General features: G+C 46.6%; 1 protein-coding gene across 1 annotated transcript in view; it reads left to right on the top strand.

The window, feature by feature from the left end:
• The first annotated feature begins 357 nt into the window (after positions 1–357).
• ABLIM1 (actin binding LIM protein 1) overlaps positions 358–19,760 on the top strand; it is a 189,514-nt gene continuing 170,111 nt past the window's right edge. The window contains exon 1 of the mRNA XM_082637748.1: positions 358–576. Within this exon, the coding sequence (XP_082493874.1) occupies positions 561–576 (16 nt within the window). The 5' untranslated portion in view covers positions 358–560. The remainder of the gene's footprint in view (positions 577–19,760) is intronic.

Genomic DNA, 19,760 nt, shown 5'->3' with positions numbered 1-19,760 from the left:
GCCAAGGCTAATTTTATTTATTCAGTTGGTCTGAAAGAAGCTGAATTGACAGCAGCAGTAATAGGAGGCTAATAAGCTAACAATTGACTAGTTTTCCTTATTGGAACAGTCCCTGGCTTGCCCCTCGGCCCCCCTCTTCTGGCAATCATTTATCAGACCCCGGGAGGGGGCCAGGGCTCCAGAGCATTTTGATGCCCGTTTTCCCCGGCACGAGGAATGCTACGTGGTGTCAGTGACCAGAGATTAGGACACTGGAATTTTGCATTTGTTACAGCAGCAGCTGTAGTGAGTGGCTGAGGCCGAAGGGCAGCGTCCCCCACCCCCACCCCCCCGCAGCAGGGCGCGGCCACCACTCGGCAGCGATCGCTGGGGCGGGCACCGGAGCTCGGCCTTCCAGACGGGGGGCGGGATTTTAGAAAGAAGCCCCGGACTTGGCAAGTGGATGCCCCGGCTCTTCCTCGCTGCCTCTGCCGCAGCCGATCTGCCTGTCCAGGGGCGCTCCCACTCCTAGACTTTGTTCCTGTTTCCTTCGGCGCTGCTCGCCAGAGGCCCTGGTTGCCATGGTGAAGGAGAAAGGTAATTATAAATATCGATCACTGTGCATGGTTGCAGAAGTTGGACTGGTGCTTCAGGGCTCGGCCACCTAATGGGGGATGATCAATGGAAAGCCGGGCAGACATGTTCCTGGTGTGAGAATCTGTATTGTGATGTCCGGGTTTCCACAGAAGGGAGACTTACTTCATCAAGAACCTTTCATTTAGCCACGGCGTCGTCAGAAGCACATCCTATTTCTGGAGTGTTTGCACAGCCGAGCTCCCGGGCGCGCGTCTCTTTTGCCTGACATTGCATTTTGAATTTTTGGTTGTGTTTGAGCCTTGCCTTCCTGCCCTCATCCTAGCCTCCGTTCTTCCTCACTTACCCCCACCCAAATCAATAAATTAATGAAGATGTGTAGTGAAAGGACCCTTCTACCACGTCTGTGCTGTGTTGGCATCTGCCCAAGCCTAGCTGGACTGGCTGGAAGTTCGAAGCGGGCTGTCTTAAAGGTTCCAGGTGTGCCGCTCTAATAACCTGTCATTTCAGCGGCATCCCTAATCAAAACTCCAAACACCTTAAAGGATGCTTAACATGTCAAAGGTGGCAGATTATGTCTTAAGAAGAAAGTAAAAAGGGAGAGGGCAATCATGCTCCGCACAGGTGTGCAGTATTTATGCACTGGGCGTGGTCCTGAAATGGAAGTTAAATCTTTCAGAATTGAATTGTAGTTTAAATAGTTTGTTTATCTGGGAAATATAAAAGGGCACCACAGTGTTTGATTTTAATTATCCAAGTAATATATAAATATGTCTTAATGTTAAGAAAAGTGAAATGTCACAGGAGACTATGAAAGATGAAATCTCCTTGCCCCTACCCTGTACACCTCAACTCCCCTTTCTCTCTTGAGGCAAAAGTGTTAATAGTTACTGTGCATCCTTTTAGACCTTCTAGACAGGAATAAGATAGATAGATGAGAGATAGATAGATAGATAGATAGATAGATAGTATTTAAAAAGGATCATTCTTTGATCATTTTCTGTGACTTGATTTTTTTTCCCTTAATATGTCTTCAGTACCTTTACAACATGATTTGATAGTGTGAGTAACCACCGTTTAATTTTGCTTTTTTGGTAAGCTTGGATTTATTCTACCACATTTTCTGACTGTGGATGTACTTTTCTCCATAAACACAGATGTCTGCTCTTTGGGGGCTGTCTTGAACATTTCAGCGATTTATCTTTATCTACTTTCTCGTAAAGCCCCTACAGGGAATAAATATTAGGTGAACGTGCTGAACTCAAATTGATCCCTATTGCTGGAAACTCAGTTCAGGTTTATTATGCTAATGGATGGATGGAGAAATAGGATCGTGACAGCTAAGTGTGTTAAGACCACACCTTAGGACAAAGAGAAACAGCTTCTTCTCTATCCATTCTGCTCCTGTGTATCTTTCATAAATCACGTTGTTTAGCTTTGGTTTTTCATGGACTAAGGGGTAATTGAGTGAAATGATTTGGTGCGAATATAGGTGCTTCTAATAATGTTTCCTCTCTTTTTGGGGTGGTACCAGGAACCCTCAGAGTAACAGGTAAAGATGGTGACATTTAATCAAGGTCAGGTCTCTTCATTTTTACCTCTCCCACAGAGGAGAGAAACAACCTGGCTCTGATCTCTGTTGCTAATGGATTTGAGTTCTTTTCCCCAACAGGAGTAATTTATGAGTGATGGGAAAGGGGATTGTAAAAGCCACTTCCCGATTCCATCCCCCAGGGGTCCATGGAAGCTCCAGACTTGCTGTATGTGGTGAATGTATTATAGATCAGTGGTCCCCGAATAGCAGCTCTTTTTAAGCCATTGCAGACTTCCCAAAGCTCGGATTGCCTGGGTTCACATTTGCTTTACAAGTCAGTAGCCACTTTCTGACGGGAACACTTTGGACAGGGCACCGAGAGGTCACATACTAGTATTATCTTAGCCCTTAGCCACTGATTAAAGGCTGTTCCTTTTTTATTTTGAGGTCTGTGTCAGTCTCCACTTCTGTCTCCCAGCTTCCTGATTGCATTGACCTCAGCCAACAGCAGGGGAAGGCAGGGTTTTTGGTGGGTACACAAGCGCTTCCGTGGAAAGAAAGGAATTTCATTATAGCTTTTAAAGCGAGAAGGGCACAGCAAAGCACGTAGTCAGACATTCATCCTAGAGTGAGAAAACTGGGCTTCAGAAAGGGTAGGTGAATTGCTCAAAATCACACAGCGGGTAATTGGACCAAGCACTCATCCTCTGTGTTCCATCAAAGCGGAACATGGCTCAGTGTCTGCATTTACTAAAGTGTGTGGACACCCATTGGCTCCGTCACTAGACAGCGAGCCTCTCAGAAGCAGCCCTGTGTCTCTATCTTTAATCTTCCAGTTCATAGCTTGGTGCCTGCCCATCGTAGATTCTCACAGTTGAAACAGGTTGGCCTGTTGTCAGAGCTGGATGCAGAACCTGTGTCTTCTTGATTCTGAGACCTTTCTAGTCCTCTCCATTTTCTCTTGCTGCCAGAGAGGCCTAGCTTCTTCCTTTCTCCTGGAGCTGACACGAATCAGCCTTGAGCGAGCTTGGATCACGGCAGCATCCATCCTGAGGCACATGGGAAGCCCTCTGAAGGAGTGACGTAGATTCCCTGTTGCTCACCTCTTAGAGATGGTTTAGCTCACACTGATTTGCACCACCATTTTCTCTCCTAGGTAAAGTTTCCATGTATCTCTCGGCTTGGGATTGACGCTGACTGGAAAGAAAGCACGCTGGCAGATCACACCTCTACAGGTGTGGAATGACATTTGCCAACATGCTTTGACCCTCATTCTCTTCTCTTCTCCTAACCAGGTGACCACCCATTTCCAGTTGCAGAGACTTATTGATCTGGGAATCTTGATGAAATGGTTATTTCTCTGACGCGTTCAATGGCGTCTTACCCTTGCTGTGTCCTGTAACAAAGAAGCAGGAGAGATTTTGTGGGTTTATCACTCAGTATCTGTCTTTCTGAATACACTTTCATCAACCTCAATTCCAGAGCCCACTCTACTCATTTAAAAACTGTAATTGTCTAGCTTATGTGTGTTCTAGTACAAGTTTAAAAAATGAACACAAAAGGGATTTATTATTCCTTTTTGTTAGAGAAAACAAGAATAAGCAAATACTAGAGATTACGTTGTATAAACAGTCATTTATTTAAATAATAAGGGGGGGCTTATGGTTTGGAAATCATGTAAAAGGATAAAAATTTAGCAGTGAGGGAGTCACATCAAGGAAAACAGAGTTCTACATTTGAGCACATCATTTTTTGTTTATTTCATTTCTCAGAAGTTTTCTGTCACTGTTAGATGACCCAACTTGCTTTTATTTATTTTTTAAATAAATAAATTTATTTATTTATTTATTTTGGCTGTGTTGGGTCTTCACGGCTGCACGTGGACTTTCTCTAGTTGCAGCGAGCGGAGGCTACTTTTTCTTTGTTGTGGTGCGCGGGCTTCTCATTGTGGTGTCTTCTCTTGTTGTGGAGCACGGGCTCTAGGTGCATGGGCTTCAGTAGTTGTGGCACGTGGGCTCAGTAGTTGTGGCGCACGGGCTTAGTTGCTCCACGGCATGTGGGATCTTCCCGGACCAGGGATCGAACCCGTGTCCCCTGCATTGGCAGGCAGATTCTTAACCATTGTGCCACCAGGGAAGCCCCCCAACTTGCTTTTAAGGTAGAGCAGAACCCAGTGAAACTCATTCTAGTTCACCCTCAGTGGAGAGACGTTCATCCTCCACCTGACATTCAGGTATATGAGACACACACACACAAACACAGACACACACGGAGCAATCTTGTTTCTTAGCAACTTCTGAGAACAGTGGTGTACTGGGTCTCAGGTGTGTCCTACAGACTGGCACCAAAGTAATCCTCTTAGGATGCTGATGTCATCATATTTCCAGCTCAGAAACCTAAATGAGTGACGAGGTAAAGTTCAAGGCTTCCTGCTAATCATTGAGGATTCTCCCCAAGTCCTGAAATTACCTCCTCCCCACCGCTATCTAAGACAATCTTGTTTTTTGTGTGTGTGCTTTTATTTATTTATTTACGTCTTTATTGGAGTATAAGTGCTTTACAATGGTGTGTTAGTTTCTGCTTTAGAACAAAGTGAATCAGTTATACATATAGATACATTCCCATGTCTCTTCCCTCTTGCATCTCCCTCCCTCACACCCTCCCTATCCCACCCCTCTAGGTGGTCACAAAGCACCGAGCTGATCTCCCTGTGCTATGCGGCTGCTTCCCACTAGCTATCTATTTTACATTTGGTCGTGTATATATGTCAATGCTACTCTCTCACTACATCCCAGCCCCCCTACCCTCCCTGTGTCCTCAAGTCGGTTCTCAACGTCTGCATCTTTATTCCTGCCCTGCCACTAGGTTCTGTTTTTGTTTTTAATGTTACTATTAAATCTGCCAGTTATTGAGAATATACTATACTACTCTGTGTTGAAAGCTTTACGTACATTGTCTCTAATCTTTGAAACCATCCAGGTCAGTGGTACTCCTCCCCTTTAATAGATGAGGGAGAGGAGGCTCACAGGAGTTTAGAAACTTGCCAGGGAGGGCTTCCCTGGTGGCGCAGTGGTTGAGAGTCCGCCTGCCGATGCAGGGGACACGGGTTCGTGCCCCGATCCCGGAAGATCCCACATGCCGCGGAGCGGCTGGGCCCGCGAGCCATGGCCGCTGAGCGGCTGGGCCCGCGAGCCATGGCCGCGGAGCCTGTGTGTCCGGAGCCTGTGCTCCGCAACGGGAGAGGCCACAGCAGTGAGAGGCCCGCGTACAGCAAAAAAAAAAAAAAAAAAAAAAAAAAAAGAAACTTGCCAGGGATCACTTAGCTAGAAAGTAGAAGAGCTGATTTTCTGCCAAGGCCTCTCTGGCTCCAGAATCTGTGCTAACTGTACTTATGGTACCTCCCCCCCCACTTTTCCTATTTGAATAATCATGGCGGTATCTTCCTTCTCCATCCTGGGTCATTCTGCCCGTCTTGTCCTGGTAAGAAATATATATAGTCTCCTTTTCTGTATCTGCCCAAGACCTAACTCAAGTTCTGCTTCCTAACAGTGCTTTACAAAGGCCCGTACCTTCTGTATGTCCTTCTAGAGTTACTCTGAACACTTAAATAAACACCAGGGAAATTATACAACAATTTAATCATCACCTGTATGACTTAAGGAAGAGTGTCTGTCTCTCCCTAAGGAGTTGTTGACTTCATATATTGTCTTATCAAACAACCTTTAGAGTTGCCACGTGTTGTTGCCTCTAATGGTATCTGTTCTTCCCCCCCCATCCCACTCCTTCCAAAACCCACACCCACACAAACACTACCCACTCAGGTGCGTGCACACTGCCTAAGGTAATCAAAACCCATTTCTGTTCCATCCTTGGGGAAGTCTGAGAACAGATCGTTCTCTGCAGTATAATAATTCATTATCCATCCAAGTTGCCTTCCAGGCCCCCTGTTGGTGTAAAATAGCTTCTCCTAGATTCAGTTTTCCAACCCTGCTTCCCAGGTTGATGCTTCATACCCCACCCCTACCTGCGCCTGGCATTGTCTAGGTTCTTCATTTTTCCTTAACTTGAAAAGCCCCAAGTTTTTCAAGGGACACCAATGACAGGGATATTTCCTAAGTAAGGTCTAAAGGGAAACTATTGATTTAAGGAGACACCACGATGCTCTAAGCTTCAGAATACATTGTCTTGATCTGTGACTTATGCACACAACTCAGTTGTGAACTTTGAATCTTTGGAGGGAGAGGAGATGGAGTTTTGTCATCATATTCCACTCAAGAGGATAAAAAAACCAAGTGTGGATTTCTCTTACTGTTTTATAAATGAAATAGTACTACTCTCACTAGGAAGTACGGCTCTGCTCTGGTTTTCTTCACAACCGAAGGGCTGTCTGGGTGATGGCATTTCTAACGCTAAGGGAAAGAACTTCACATTAAAAAACAAAAAAAAATCACAACAAATCCCTGCCCTCTGCCACCTACTCACTGATGTCTAAAAATGTTTATCCAGAGAGAGAAAAAAAAGACTTTGTTTCCACAATTAGACTTAAGGCTGAATGTGGAAAGAAATCTGAGAGAAGGAACACATTGGCTTAAATTTACCCACTCTTGAGAACATCTCAGCTGGTTGGGCCACTGAGATGGGTGGTCTTCTTCATCCATTCATCTGTCGATGGGTATTTAGGAGAAACCCTTTTTTAAAGGACAAGAACTTGATTTTCCAAAGTCCTGCAGAAAAGACATCCTCAGTGAGACTCACCCTACCAAGAGCAAAATCTTGTGCACCGATCCTCTGTGAGGAGGTGGCTCCTCTGTGTCATCATCATATTCACAGCTCCCAGGAGGCAAGCAGGAGGGCCCTCATAGTGTTTGCATCTCGTATGCCAAAGCCGAAATGCTGAGTATTTTCCTGGGCCAGCATTAGAGAGTCAGAGGACCTTTCAGAAGGTTCAGTGATGGGTGAGTGGTGCAGGATTTCTTCCCATTGTGGTTGAGCCTGATCTGGGCACACCACAGTGGAAACCAGCCCAGCTTCCTATTTCATTGTGTGTTGGTATGATGGTGACTCATACCGAGAGGTATGTTTATCCCAAACTGGCAGGAGCTGTGTATTCAAGGGCAAATTTTGTTAACGGTGGGGAGGGTGAATATTTGTATGCATGACCTCTTTTCTCTGAAACGTTGTATTTGCGTTCACACTGACATGATTAATGCTATTATGGTCCAGTGTGCCCTGAGGGGCCCCAGGGTTGAGTTTCTGTGTCCCATTGCAATCCAATAGGCTGACTTATTTGAATACTTGGACTTAACTGTGAAGATGCTGGTTTTCTTAAGACTTCCAGGGAAATTACTATATCTAGGGCCGTGGTTCTCAACTGTTAGCAGGCATCAGAACCACCTGGAAGGCTTGTAAGAACAGGGATTTCTAGGTCCTGCTCCCAGAGTTCTGATTCAGTAAGTCTGAGGAAGGGCCTGGGGTTTTGCATTTCTAGCAATTCCCAGGTGATGTTGATGCTTGTGGTCTGGGGACCATACTCTGACACTGTCTAGGTAATCCATGGTTTCTGTGGGTAAAATGATCAGCCTTCCAGGCAGAGAAGTGAGAACTTTTATATAAGTAGCCTCTCCATTCTCTTTTGCTAATTTATCTTGCTTACAATGCAGACAGCAAAGAGAAGGCCAAGAGCATTGTTCTCTCTCTGACTCTCCTGCGTCGTAGAATAAAGCTATAGTTCATTAAAAAAAAAAAAAAAAAAAAGACCTTCTGGGAGATCTGAGTGGCCAGGAGACTGCTGTCAGTATATGACACTGGATGGGCACAGAGTGGCCATGGGAGGAAGTTACAAGGTGCCTTTCCCTGGGAGTGAGTTGGCGTTCAGCTTGACTTGGGGAAGGCAGGGAGTCAAGGCACAGGAGTGCCACTCTGTAACCATCATTCCTGGTTCTAGAAGGGTTAGGTGAACATTTTTACTGGGGTTCATACACCTTTTTGGAATCTTTTGTAAAAGATAGTTTCAAAGGAGCCAGGATAGTCTTTGAGGAGCTAAAACATAGTATTAAAACCTGGAGCATTTCACCCACCTCCACTCTATCGGTCTGTATTCTAGATGTCTGGATTCTGTCTTGTCATTCAACAACATTGATTGTTCAACAGTCTGTATTCACAATGCTATTTGAAACATTGTGCAGGGAGAAACTTAAGAAAAATTAAGACAAATAGAGAATGGTAGAAAAAGGTAGCACGGTTATTTCACTGTGGAGTATCTGATGGGAAATGAGAGAGAGAGCTGAGTACCCCTCAGAAAAATGGCAGGAGCTGCAGGTTCCCAGGTCCATGGAGGGTCCCCTAAGTGACACGTGGAGCTAGATGAGTGTCTGCTGGATTGCTGTGTGCCACTCATGGGAGCCCTGTCTGGACAGCCATTGAGGAACTTTTTTAGGGCCGACAGTGGGAATGGTATCTGCTGGACTGGGTTCAGTGGTGCAGTTCCTGCTCAACTGGAAGACACTGCCAGTCCTGCCATGTGTGAAGAGCCCAGCCTGAAGCAATGAACCATAGCAATGGGCTTCTTGAGCACATCACAAATTTACTGAGGTCTACTCTCCACAAGGCATTTCGGGGGTAACCTGATACACTGAAAAGGTCCTACCTTCAGTAGGTTAATGAATTAGCCATTGTGGGGAGGGGTGCTGATTGAAAAGAGAGGCAACACAAGGTGATCAGAAGGGGTATAAATGGTATTCTCTTGGGGTTCAAAGGAAGGAAGAGTTAGTGTTTCAAATGAATCAGAAAAGGAAGCACTTAAGATTGACCTTGAAGGGTTCTGTTAATTTCTTCCTCTTAGGGATGGTGTTTAATTCAATTCCTACTCAGTATACAGTGTCTGCTCCATAGTAAGTGCTCAGTGAATGTTGAACGAACTAACAAGTGGATGAAGGATGCGTATGGGTGCGGGAGGTGGTTATCCTTGTTTAAATGTTTATTCAGAACCTAATAAGAGATGAGCTGTCTAGGTATAGAAACAAATAATGTAGTTCTTGACCTGAAAGCACTCACATTCTAGCAAGGAACATAAACACAGAAGTGATTATGATATAATGTGAAATGTATGCAGCAGAGAACTCAAAGTAATATGGGGCTGCAGTGCAGGGAGTGATTAATTCTCCTGGGAGGTCATGGCAAGCGAGGCTCTGAAGGTTGAACAGGAGTGCAACAAGTGAATAAAGGGGAAATGAGAGAAAGGTTTCCAATTGGCAAAACAGAAGCAATGGAGGAAACGCAGCCAGCTGAGTTTGGCAGGAACTACTATTGGTCATGTGACTGCAGTGAACGGGAGGAAGGGTACATGGAGGGCTTTGCAGGTCAGGTTGAGTTGAGGATGGTTAGAACCAAAGGCTATACATACAGATGCCTCCAAGAATCAGGCAGGTGACCTAAATGAATGGAGATTAGGACAAACTAGACAGCAGGGACCCCTCTACAGCGAAAAGCCACTCTGTTGCTCTATCCTGGTTCCCACGAAACTAGGAATGGAGGCATGTAGGCCACATGACCAGGCCTTCCAATTTCCAAGAGTGACTAGAAATAGGGGTTTTTATGTAAAATCTCCAGATGCTTAAATGTTGGCAAATGATTCAACTTTCTCTTCAAAAAAATCTTTGTGTAGGCCAAACAAAACATGTCTGCGGGCAGGACTCAGCCAAAGGGCCTTCCGGTTGTGGTCTGGGGCTTAACACAGGGCTCAGCAAACCTACTCACAGTAAGAAATCCATTTTGACACATCAAGACTCAAGACTTGTGCACTTATGCATATAAATGGCTACAGAAAAAGTCACATGAAGCAATACTTAACCTTTACTCTCTGCTCTTTTCTAGCCTCTCCTATTTTTTTTAACTAAGCTGGTCATGATCCATTGAACCGATATCCTGTTTCACTGGGTCAAGACCTGAAGTTTGAAAACCATTGGTTTAGAACATCTACACTAACTAAAGTTTTATTGGATGGAAACAGAACAAGGTACTTTCTTGGGCAACCATGTTTCTATCCTGGACACTTACAATTGTGCTTTAATATGTACATTTTGGTCATTTTGGTTAAGCTGGATTTCTTCACTTGCAACTGGAGAAGTTTTGACAGAATAATTTTGGAATCTTTTAGTGATCATTTTATCCTAAACAGAAGTTGGCCAGAATTTGATGTCCTCTTTTGGGGTGCTTGTCATCTTTTGGGTCAATTAAGGACTGACCCAGCTGTTAAATTCAGAGTAAAATGCTACGTGGTTGAATTTCAGCAGAAAGGCCAAAGGAAACCCCCATTCAGGCCTCATTAGCATCTAAGCCTGATATTTCTGGAACGACTTTTTCATTTAGAAGAATTTCCCCCTATGATTCCACATCACCTGTCTGCTCGCCTGGTCCCCTTGTTTTTGCATCACAACCAGGGAGAGTAGAACAAGTTCAGGGCTTGGGCAGTCTGTCAGGTACCACGTCACCCATCATCGGTGCAACATCTCTTCTCCTCCATTGGTTGGGCACCATGTGCTATATAGCATTCAGTTTTGACATATCAGAGTATTTCAAGAAATATTATAACGTAGGGGCTTTAGAGAGAGTTCACCCCTCTCTTGGAATGTCTGAGAGGTGAGTTGTCATAGCAAGCCTCCCGTGCAGCAGGAAAAGCATAACCTTTCTTTGGGTTCTGGGTGTGTCTGCCATCACCCCTATCTTGAGTTGGAGGCACCCCTGCAAGATGCAACAGGGCTCAAAAAGAGCTTGGACTATGAAACAACAGCACCAGAGTGGCTTCTTGCCGTTGGAAGGTGCGGCCGTGATGGAGAGACCCCTAGGGAAGGGCCGTGCTTAACATGAGAGCCCAGGGACCACGGTGAGGTGGCACTGATATGGTGGCTTTGCTCAATAGGTAGGCAGAGGAGCCAGGTGCTAAACATGAATCAAACAAACAAGGCCAGACAGAGAGCGGCAACCTACAAGGACAGAGAGTGTCCCATACGATACTACCAGGGGTGGGGAGCCAGTGCAGGGCAAGACCATGAGGAACAGTATTTGAAGGTGAGGTGGGAAGGCTCCCTTTCTTTACAGGATCTGTGGGTCACCTCCCTCCAGGGCCCCGTTCTCATTCTCGTGCAGGGGAGCGGCCCCCTCTGGAGTTGTGCAGCCACAGCCTGCACATCTTCTTTCCCCAGAGGCAGTGCTGCCAGGCAGTGAATGCTGGGGTTGGTATCAGATGAATCATGTCTCCAGAGGACATGGAGCCAAGCTCTTCCCCTGTGTGAGATTTGATTTTTTCTTCAGTGAAAATAGCACTGAGAACACCCACTTTTCTCTGTGGGTGTGGAGGTTTGATAAGTTTGAGCTCTGGAAAGAATTATTGGTTAGATCTACAACAAAAACCGTTAAAAAAATAAAACATGATGGATTGTTCATCAGAAACCAGGGTAGTGGGAGAAAAGGAAATGATGACATCTAGGAGGACAAAAAAGTTGTACAAGAAAGGGGCTGTATTCACAGATTGCAGTGCAGGTTCTAGTCAAACGATAATTACATTTTCAAAGTGTAAACGCTGACCACAGTTAATTGAAAATGTGGTTTAGCCATATTAGTAAGAACAAGATGTTAATAAGTAGTGACTGAGCTAGTATGAGAATGTGGCAATAAGAGTAGCAGTAAGAATTTCTTAAGACTAAGAAACAGAGCGATGAAGACCAGGAAAAACACCAAAAGTTGAACGCATCTGCTTCTGGTGAGCACAGAGGAGTGAGGGCGGAGAGGCGGGAGGAGAGGTGAGGCAGGCAGTTGCCATCGTGCATTATAAGTATATGTGGTTTTTTGTTTTTGTTTTTTTTTTTTTGCGGTATGCGGGCCTCTCACTCCTGTGGCCTCTCCCGTTGCGGAGCACAGGCTCCAGACGCACAGGCTCAGCGGTCGTGGCTCACGGGTCCAGCCGCTCCGCGGCATGTGAGATCCTCCCGGACCGGGGCACGAACCCGTGTCCCCTACATCGGCAGGCGGACTCTCAACCACTGCGCCACCAGGGAAGCCCAGTATATGTGGTTTTTATGCATAGAAGCCTTTTTAGTTTCTTAAACTTTGATAAAAATTAAAACATATGGGAGAAAACCCGTACTACCCTCTTCATATCTTTATTGTCAGGATTCATTTCAATGACATAACTTGTATAAAAGGCTCAAAAACGTTGCTCAAACGTCTGTTGATCTGTAAAGTTTATTTAAATAGCAGGGTACGTGCAAGACCCAGAGCCAAAGGGAATGACCCAAGATCCCTTGCAGAGAAAATAAAACGAAAATATAGGTGGTGAGAATAATTAAATTTGTAGCTGGATGGAGAGGCAGTCAAACTGCCTTCGGCTGGGATTTTCAGGAGGGACATGTTCGGAGCCTGAACTTGTGAAACCCTTCCCTGTATGTGTTCATCTCTTTCTCATTTGTACCTTGTGGTACAGTTGTTCCATTTACCTTGCTAACTTTGTATGATTATCCCCAAAGCCTTCGGGATGTTACAGGTTTGCCTGGAAACGAGTAGCATTTATGAGCGGGAGCTTTGCAGCCAGACTGCCTGGGTGAAAATCCCAGCTCCACTGTTACTAATTGTGCGACCTCAGGCAAGTCACTTAACCCCGCCTGTGCCTCGGTTTCCTCATCAGAAAATAAGGATATCAGTTGTACCAACTTCACAGGGTTGTTGTGAGGGTTGAATCAATACTATAAGACATTTGAAATAACCTAGCAAGAGCTCAGTAATTGTTTGCTTTTGCCCCTATTGTTTTCACTGTACCTCTGGACTGAGTAAAATTGGTGGGACAGCGTTTTCACTGGGATGGAGTTCAGTGATCAGATTAGTTTCAGCACCCGGGCAGGTAAACAGAGCTAGACAGGTGAGTTAAGAAGCCACCCATTTCTGCTGGCCAGTGTCTTCCCAGTTCACCTCAAGCACAGCAAAGCCTTGGAAACTTTTGTCATGCCACCCTGCTCCGGGACCACGCGAGTGGTTTCCTGTGGCCAGTCGTTCCTACTGTCCTGTGATAGAACGTCACCAAGGAGCTCTACTGGCTGGGTTCTTGAAACCCATGTCCCCTGGGCAAGCAAGCTGATGATACTAGTTCATCTTTCTGCTGTGGAATGAAATGAGATGGCTGATAATGATTTGGTGCAGGAACATGTGGACCTTATAAGAATGGTTGTTTTAAAATGTTCGAGGCCGGGGCTTCCCTGGTGGCGCAGTGGTTGAGAGTCCGCCTGCCGATGCAGGGGACACGGGTTCGTGCCCCCGTCCGGGAGGATCCCACGTGCTGCGGAGCGGCTGGGCCCGTGAGCCACGGCCGCTGGGCCTGCGCGTCCGGAGCCTGTGCTCCGCAACGGGAGAGGCCGCAGCGGTGGGAGGCTTGTGTACCGCAAAAAAAAAAAAAAAATGTTTGAGGCCGGAAGCCAGGTGTGCCCAGGATTCTTGCCGAGGAAACTGCCCGCCCACGCTGCAGCAGCCCCTGCTGGTTCCTCCCCATCATCATGTGACGTCCTGCTCTGGGAACACTGCGTTTCCATTTTCCAAGGCTCTGGTGCCACCTCTGCTCCTGGCCCCAGGTCAGTTCAACTGGAAGTGGTACTCCTTTGTGTGGTTCTCAGTCAGAGAGAAGCTTAGCCAGAGTTGATTTGAAACTGGTCCACCAGTAAGCTCATTCCTTCAGCTTTTGTTTTTTTCTGAGTCAGAAATTTAAGCAAGTGTTACTCATTATGTCATTAGTTGAGTTTATTGACATCATCAACATTACCTAATTGATAACATCCGATTGGTGACCCCAAGGCATTTAACCAACTTTCAGTTTCACCCAAAGGCTGTTTCTGTGGAAAAGAGACAGAAAATCAGGCTAGTGTTAAGTGAATGAACACGCTGAACATACATCTACAGAGCATAGACCTTGTGCCAGGAACTGTGCTAGACCCTGGGAATACAGTGGCAGTAACCTTGTAGTGAAGAAGACAGAAAAGAAGGAAACAGAATGTTTCGATTGTGGTAAGTATAAAGCAAGCAAACAGAGATGGGGGTAGCAGGGAAGCAGGGAACCTGAGTTGACTTGGGTGGTCCCTGAAGAGCTCTCAGAGGGTAGATGTGAGAGCTGCTTTCGGGTGAGACCAGAAGAGGAGGAGCCAGCCTTGCAAATACCAGGGGGATGAGCCCTCTGGAAGGGAAGGGGCATGTGGAGATCTTGACGCATCAGGAACTGGAGCTTGGGAGCGAGGTGGAGAGGACATGAGAACAGACCAGGGAGGTGGGCAGGCTCCGTGGGCTCCCATAGGGTGCCTTGGATAATGTGGCAGAAGCTACTTAGAGGCCTTAGTTGGTGGTATGATCTACTCAATGCCCTTAAAAGATCATTCTGGTTGCTCTGTAGCAAAGGGATTGAACATGAGTCAAAAGCCCACACTATTTGAAGACAGACCCTGTGCATTCTTCCCAAGTGCCCCCTAAACCCCTCCTAGCACCCTACTTGTTGAGGGGCCAATTACTCAGAGGCATATCCTCTTGTTTCTAATTTTCTGGCACATCTCCAGCATTGACATACCTCTAGGCAAGTCGTGTTTGTGAAACCTCCCACATGAGATGTGAACTGGGTCTGATGGTGTCTCATCCGGTTTTTTTTTTTTCTTCTGATGGGCTCTTTTTCACGAGGGCAGCAGAAACGAAGTGATAATGAGGACATCTGTCAGGTTGGGATGTGTTGGTGAAAAACAAATATACACCTTAGTGGGGAGGATTCCATGCATTAGTAAGGTGTGAGATGTGTAGAGGGAAATCCCCATGTGTGTGTATACAGTTGTTCCTTCTGATTGCTCTGCGGATGTTGAGAAGCTGAGACTAACGGACACTAGTCAAACCTGCTACTTAAAATCGATAGAGACAGAAAATAGATTAGTGGTTGCCCAGGGCTGAGCAGGGGAGGGATGGGGGCGTGACTGCTCATGGGTATGGGGTCTCTTTTGGGGGTGATAAAAAATGTAAAAAATACCAGAATTACTACTTGTGGTGATGGTCACACAATTCTGTGAATATACCTAAAAACATTGAATTGTACACTTTAAATGGGTAAATGTTAGGACGTGTGAACTATATGCTGATAAAACAAAATCTGCTCTTTAGAGCCTTACGGGTTAAACTGAAATGATGACACGGAAAACTGTAAGATTCATTGGGTGCACTGAACATTCACTGGGTGTTACCCAGCAGAAGAGTAGGTGTCCATTGCTAAAAGTCACAGAAGACAGCAGAGCTGGAAATTCAACGTATTTGTGTTTCAGGCGGAGCACGTGGTCATTTATTTGTGATCAAGGACCTTAAACTACAGTTCACCGTATCCCCACACTGAAACACCATGGGAACCATCATGGCTTCCATTTGGTGAACACTCATTATCTGTCAGGAAAAGTGCTGAGCACCTTACATACATTTATCCTTGTAAGTGTCAGAATAGGTTTTATCCCCATTTTACAGAATAGGAAATTGAGGCTTAGGGAAGAAAAGTAACTTGTTTCATGATCACAGAGCTAAGAGGAGTGGAGCCCAGATTCGCACCAGATCTGTCTGACCAGAATCAGGACTGTGACCATCTCACCACTGGAGGGGACCCCTCGCTGAAAGCCATCATGTCATAGTGCGTGGCTCCCAATTTGCCTGCACTGTGAGCTGAAAAACAGTCCTAACTCAGCTACTAAGAAATAGGCCAACTATACTCTGATTATATCACTCATCTCAAGACCTCCACCTGGGGGAGATAAGGAACCTTCAGAGTCTGTGCCTTAGCTTGTCCTTCAAGGATGCGCAGGTCAAACTTTGTTCACTGTCTTCTATTCCATGTTGCCCTTTGCGCACTGTGTGCTTCAGCCAAACCAGGTGTCCTGACGGTCCCCAGATATACCCCATCCCACCCCTCCATCATCTAAGATGCCTTCCTCTTCCTTCCTACTCAAATCCTGCCCTCCTACCCTGCCTTAAAGGCCCAGCTGGAAGGATGCTTCCTTCTTGAAAATTTTTTTAGTTTCTCTCTCCTCATTTTACACTTTTACTTCAGCACACGATTTACTCTGTACCTTTTATTCCCATTCATATTCCTTCTCTCTCTTTCTCTCTCTCCATCTCTCTCTCTATCTCCTTATCTGTCTGTTTATCCTTTCCTCCACCTCCTTCCATCTAACCTACCCTCATAAAAGTGTAAACTCTTTGAGGGCAGGATCTGGGACTTACACAAGTGTCACGGGAGAAACGCTGCCGCTTTCGCCTTGTGTTGTTCTTGCCCAGAAGCGTCTGGGTCCGAGGGCTGCCCGACTGACCGTAGCTCTCCCGCCTCCAGGCCCTGCCTCACGCTGTCCCTGCTCCCGGAACTGTCCTTCCCTTGTCACCATTTACATTCTTCCCATACCACGGTCTCAAATCCCATGCCTTCCTCCCTGGAACTTTCTACAGCTATTCATCCCAACCTACTGCATGCTTCTCCCTGCAGAAGTCCTAGCCTATCGTCTGTGCCTCTCCTACAGTCTTCAACCTCCCAGGACAGCTCCCTAGTGGTTTTCTCTCAGCACTGACCACCTCCCCAGGGAGAGCCTCCTGTGTGCTGTGCACAGAACTGGGTAGGGCACGGGAGGTCTGTCTCCAGAGTTCCCCATAGGGCCTGGAACAACACAGGACACACAGCAGCTCTTATGTGGTCAGTATTTGTTGACTCTTGTTGGTAAGAAGTTATTTCCCAAGCGTTGGAAGGTTGCCTTTAGGAGTTTTAATGGAGACATTTATGTAATGTCTCTGTCTGCTTCCCCCACCGGTCGCATGTTGAACTTGAAACATATTTTTTCTTTTCCAGTGATAGACTTCACTAAGTCTGAACTTTGCTAAACTTTAGGAAATAATCTCTTTTCCCCCACTCCAGCAGATGAATCCCTGAAGTTAAATGAGAGAACGATCGAACCACCCAGGGTCAGGCTGTCTGTCGCCCGGATGACTAGGAAAATAACTGGCAAGGTGACAAGTATAGATGATGTGTGCTTGCCTTTTCTTGCAGAGGTAACACGGGGCACAGTTATGTCATACGGAAAGCCTGAACAAGCCAGAACTGAAGTTCTGAAAGGAGCTGAAATACCTAAAGTGTAGTTCCAGCGTTTGTAAGATCATGTCTGATTCTGCACGTTGAAGACTGTGAACTCAAGTCCTTTGCTTTCATCTTCCCCATAGGCCTGCGGTCGCTGGAGAGACCCAGGGGAAGGTGACTGTGCGTGTTTATTCACAGAGTGCGAGTGGGAGGGCCACTTCAGAAAGGGTTCAAAGTCTCGTTTCCGAAATTTACTACCAGCTGAATTAAAAGCCTCATGTTGCTGTTTACCAGCAGGTGACCTCGGGCACAGTGGTGTGCTAGAAAATGTGTCACAACCGTCTCTGGGAGCGGGCACAGGGCAAAGCCCTGATTGGTAAAGTTTGCCAGTTTCCGTGGTGTAAATACCCGCCCCGTGACCGATTTCAGGCTACTAAGGTGAAGTCACTGAGCGCCCAGTTGGGCAGAGCTGTGCAAGGCCAGCTCTCTGCAGCAGGCAAGAGCCCTACCAGCTCACCACTCTTGGGGGGAAGGTCCTTAACATTGCTAATGCTCAGTGAGGTAGATCTGAGGTTGATGGGATCAAGGGAGATATTATATTTGAACACCTTTTGTAAATTGTGAAGTACCATACACATATTAACAATTTTCATTAGTTTGTCTTAAGTGCTATTTTTAACTAGTTAGTAATTCCCAGTGTGTCCTGGGCAGTAAGTAGAAGCAAAAAAAAAAAAAAGTTAAAGGCAGCTGGGAAGCTTCCTGTGCTGTTAGCAGACTTCAGTGTGTACCTCACAAGGACACTACAATTAACATCTTGGTTTGTTTTTTTTTTTTTTTTTTTTTTTTTTTTTGCGGTATGCGGGCCTCTCACTGTTGTGGCCTCCCCCGTTGCGGAGCACAGGCTCCGGATGCGCAGGCCCAGCGGCCATGGCTCACGGGCCCAGCCGCTCCGCGGCATATGGGATCCTCCCAGACCGGGGCACGAACCCGTATCCCCTGCATCGGCAGGCGGACTCTCAACCACTGCGCCACCAGGGAGGCCCGGTTTTTTGTTTTTTTTAAACCCCTCTCATGTGTCTGGATTTGGAATTAGTGGGGAGAAGGCAATGGTGGTGCCACCAGGCCTGAGTGAAACCCCATCCCAGGACCCTAGGCCTAAATGCTGTTAGACTGTGACCCTCTCTCTTGGTGGTCTGCCAGCAGGGTTCAGGCTGCAGCCACAGCCCAAGTGTTTGACTTGATCCATTTCTAAGTCGAATTGCTGGGGCAGGGACAATTTGAGATCCCTGGGTGACTTTCAAAGGCTGTATCACATTTCAGAAGGTATTGTTGTTAAACTTGAGAAATTCCTGCTCATCAGGGCTAGTGACAGCCTTTCCCAACATTCAGATGACTCGGGCATCTGTGTGCCAGGCCGGTGCTGTGGGCGCTCGCCCACGAGGAGATGACCTCATGTTGTCCCCACTTCAACCTGTGAGGCATTCTTAGCCCTTCCTTTTTTTTTTTTAAATAAATTTATTTATTATTTATTTTTGGCTGTGTTTGGTCTTCGTTGCTGCACACAGGCTTTTCTCCAGTTGCGGTGCACGGGCTTCTCATTGTGGTGGCTTCTCTCGTTGTGGAGCACAGGCTTTAGGCACGTGGGCTTCAGTAGTTGCGGCACACGGGCTCAGTAGTTGTGGCGCACGGGCTTAGCTGCTCCGCGGCATGTGGGATATTCCCGCACCAGGGCTCGAACCCATGTCCCCTGCATTGGCAGGCAGATTCTTAACCACCGCGCCGCCAGGGAAGCCCCTCTTAGCCCTTCTGTATGGTCTCGGGGAAGTGGAGGCTCGTGTCAGGAGAGGCAGGGCTAGGAGTCAGGTCTCCTGCAGGGTCCTTTCGAGTTACTGTTCGGGGGCAGCGGTGTGGCTTTCTACCAGTGACTGTGCTCCAAAGTTAAATGACTACGTGCTGTCAGAGAAGGGCTAGGGGAGGCCAAAGAAGGGAGTGGTCTCAGTGAGTCATCTCAACCAAACGGTGTGTCAAGGGAGACACTCTTTTAGAAGCAGGAGGAGAAGACACCGAACTGCTGGTAAATCCCGTTCTAAGATTAACCTTCCTACGCAGAAGGCCGGTGTAGCACGCACAGCAGGGCAAGAGCATCATATGATTTACACGGAGGAAATTTCCTGGCTGAATTATTATAATCCTAGTACCTCTTTGCCTTGGGGGAATCAGATTAACTGGATTAAAGCCTGGGCTGTTGCTATAATCAGGATCCCAGCTGACCCATTGGTGACGGTGTCTTTTATATTTGGAGGAATAGCAGAGACAGACTGCGTTGCCTCAGAAAAGGCAAGTCAGGTATTGGGATCTGTTACAAGCGGAAAGCCACCAGTGGCCGGACGCTAGAACAGAGCCGTCCTACTGCCCGCTGGGAGTGTTTGTGCCAAGGCGGCCGTGTGCTTTGTGCCGAGCAGTAATCCTGACCACCAGACTAACATGGTATAAGGATATTAGGTCATGGAAGCCAATTCAAGAGAAGGGTCATTTTGGACATGGTAA

This window comes from Mesoplodon mirus, assembly GCF_964341445.2.
Source record: "Mesoplodon mirus genome assembly, chromosome: 2".
In the NCBI taxonomy this organism is placed as follows: domain Eukaryota; kingdom Metazoa; phylum Chordata; class Mammalia; order Artiodactyla; family Ziphiidae; genus Mesoplodon; species Mesoplodon mirus.
This window is presented reverse-complemented; position numbering and strand designations above follow the sequence as displayed.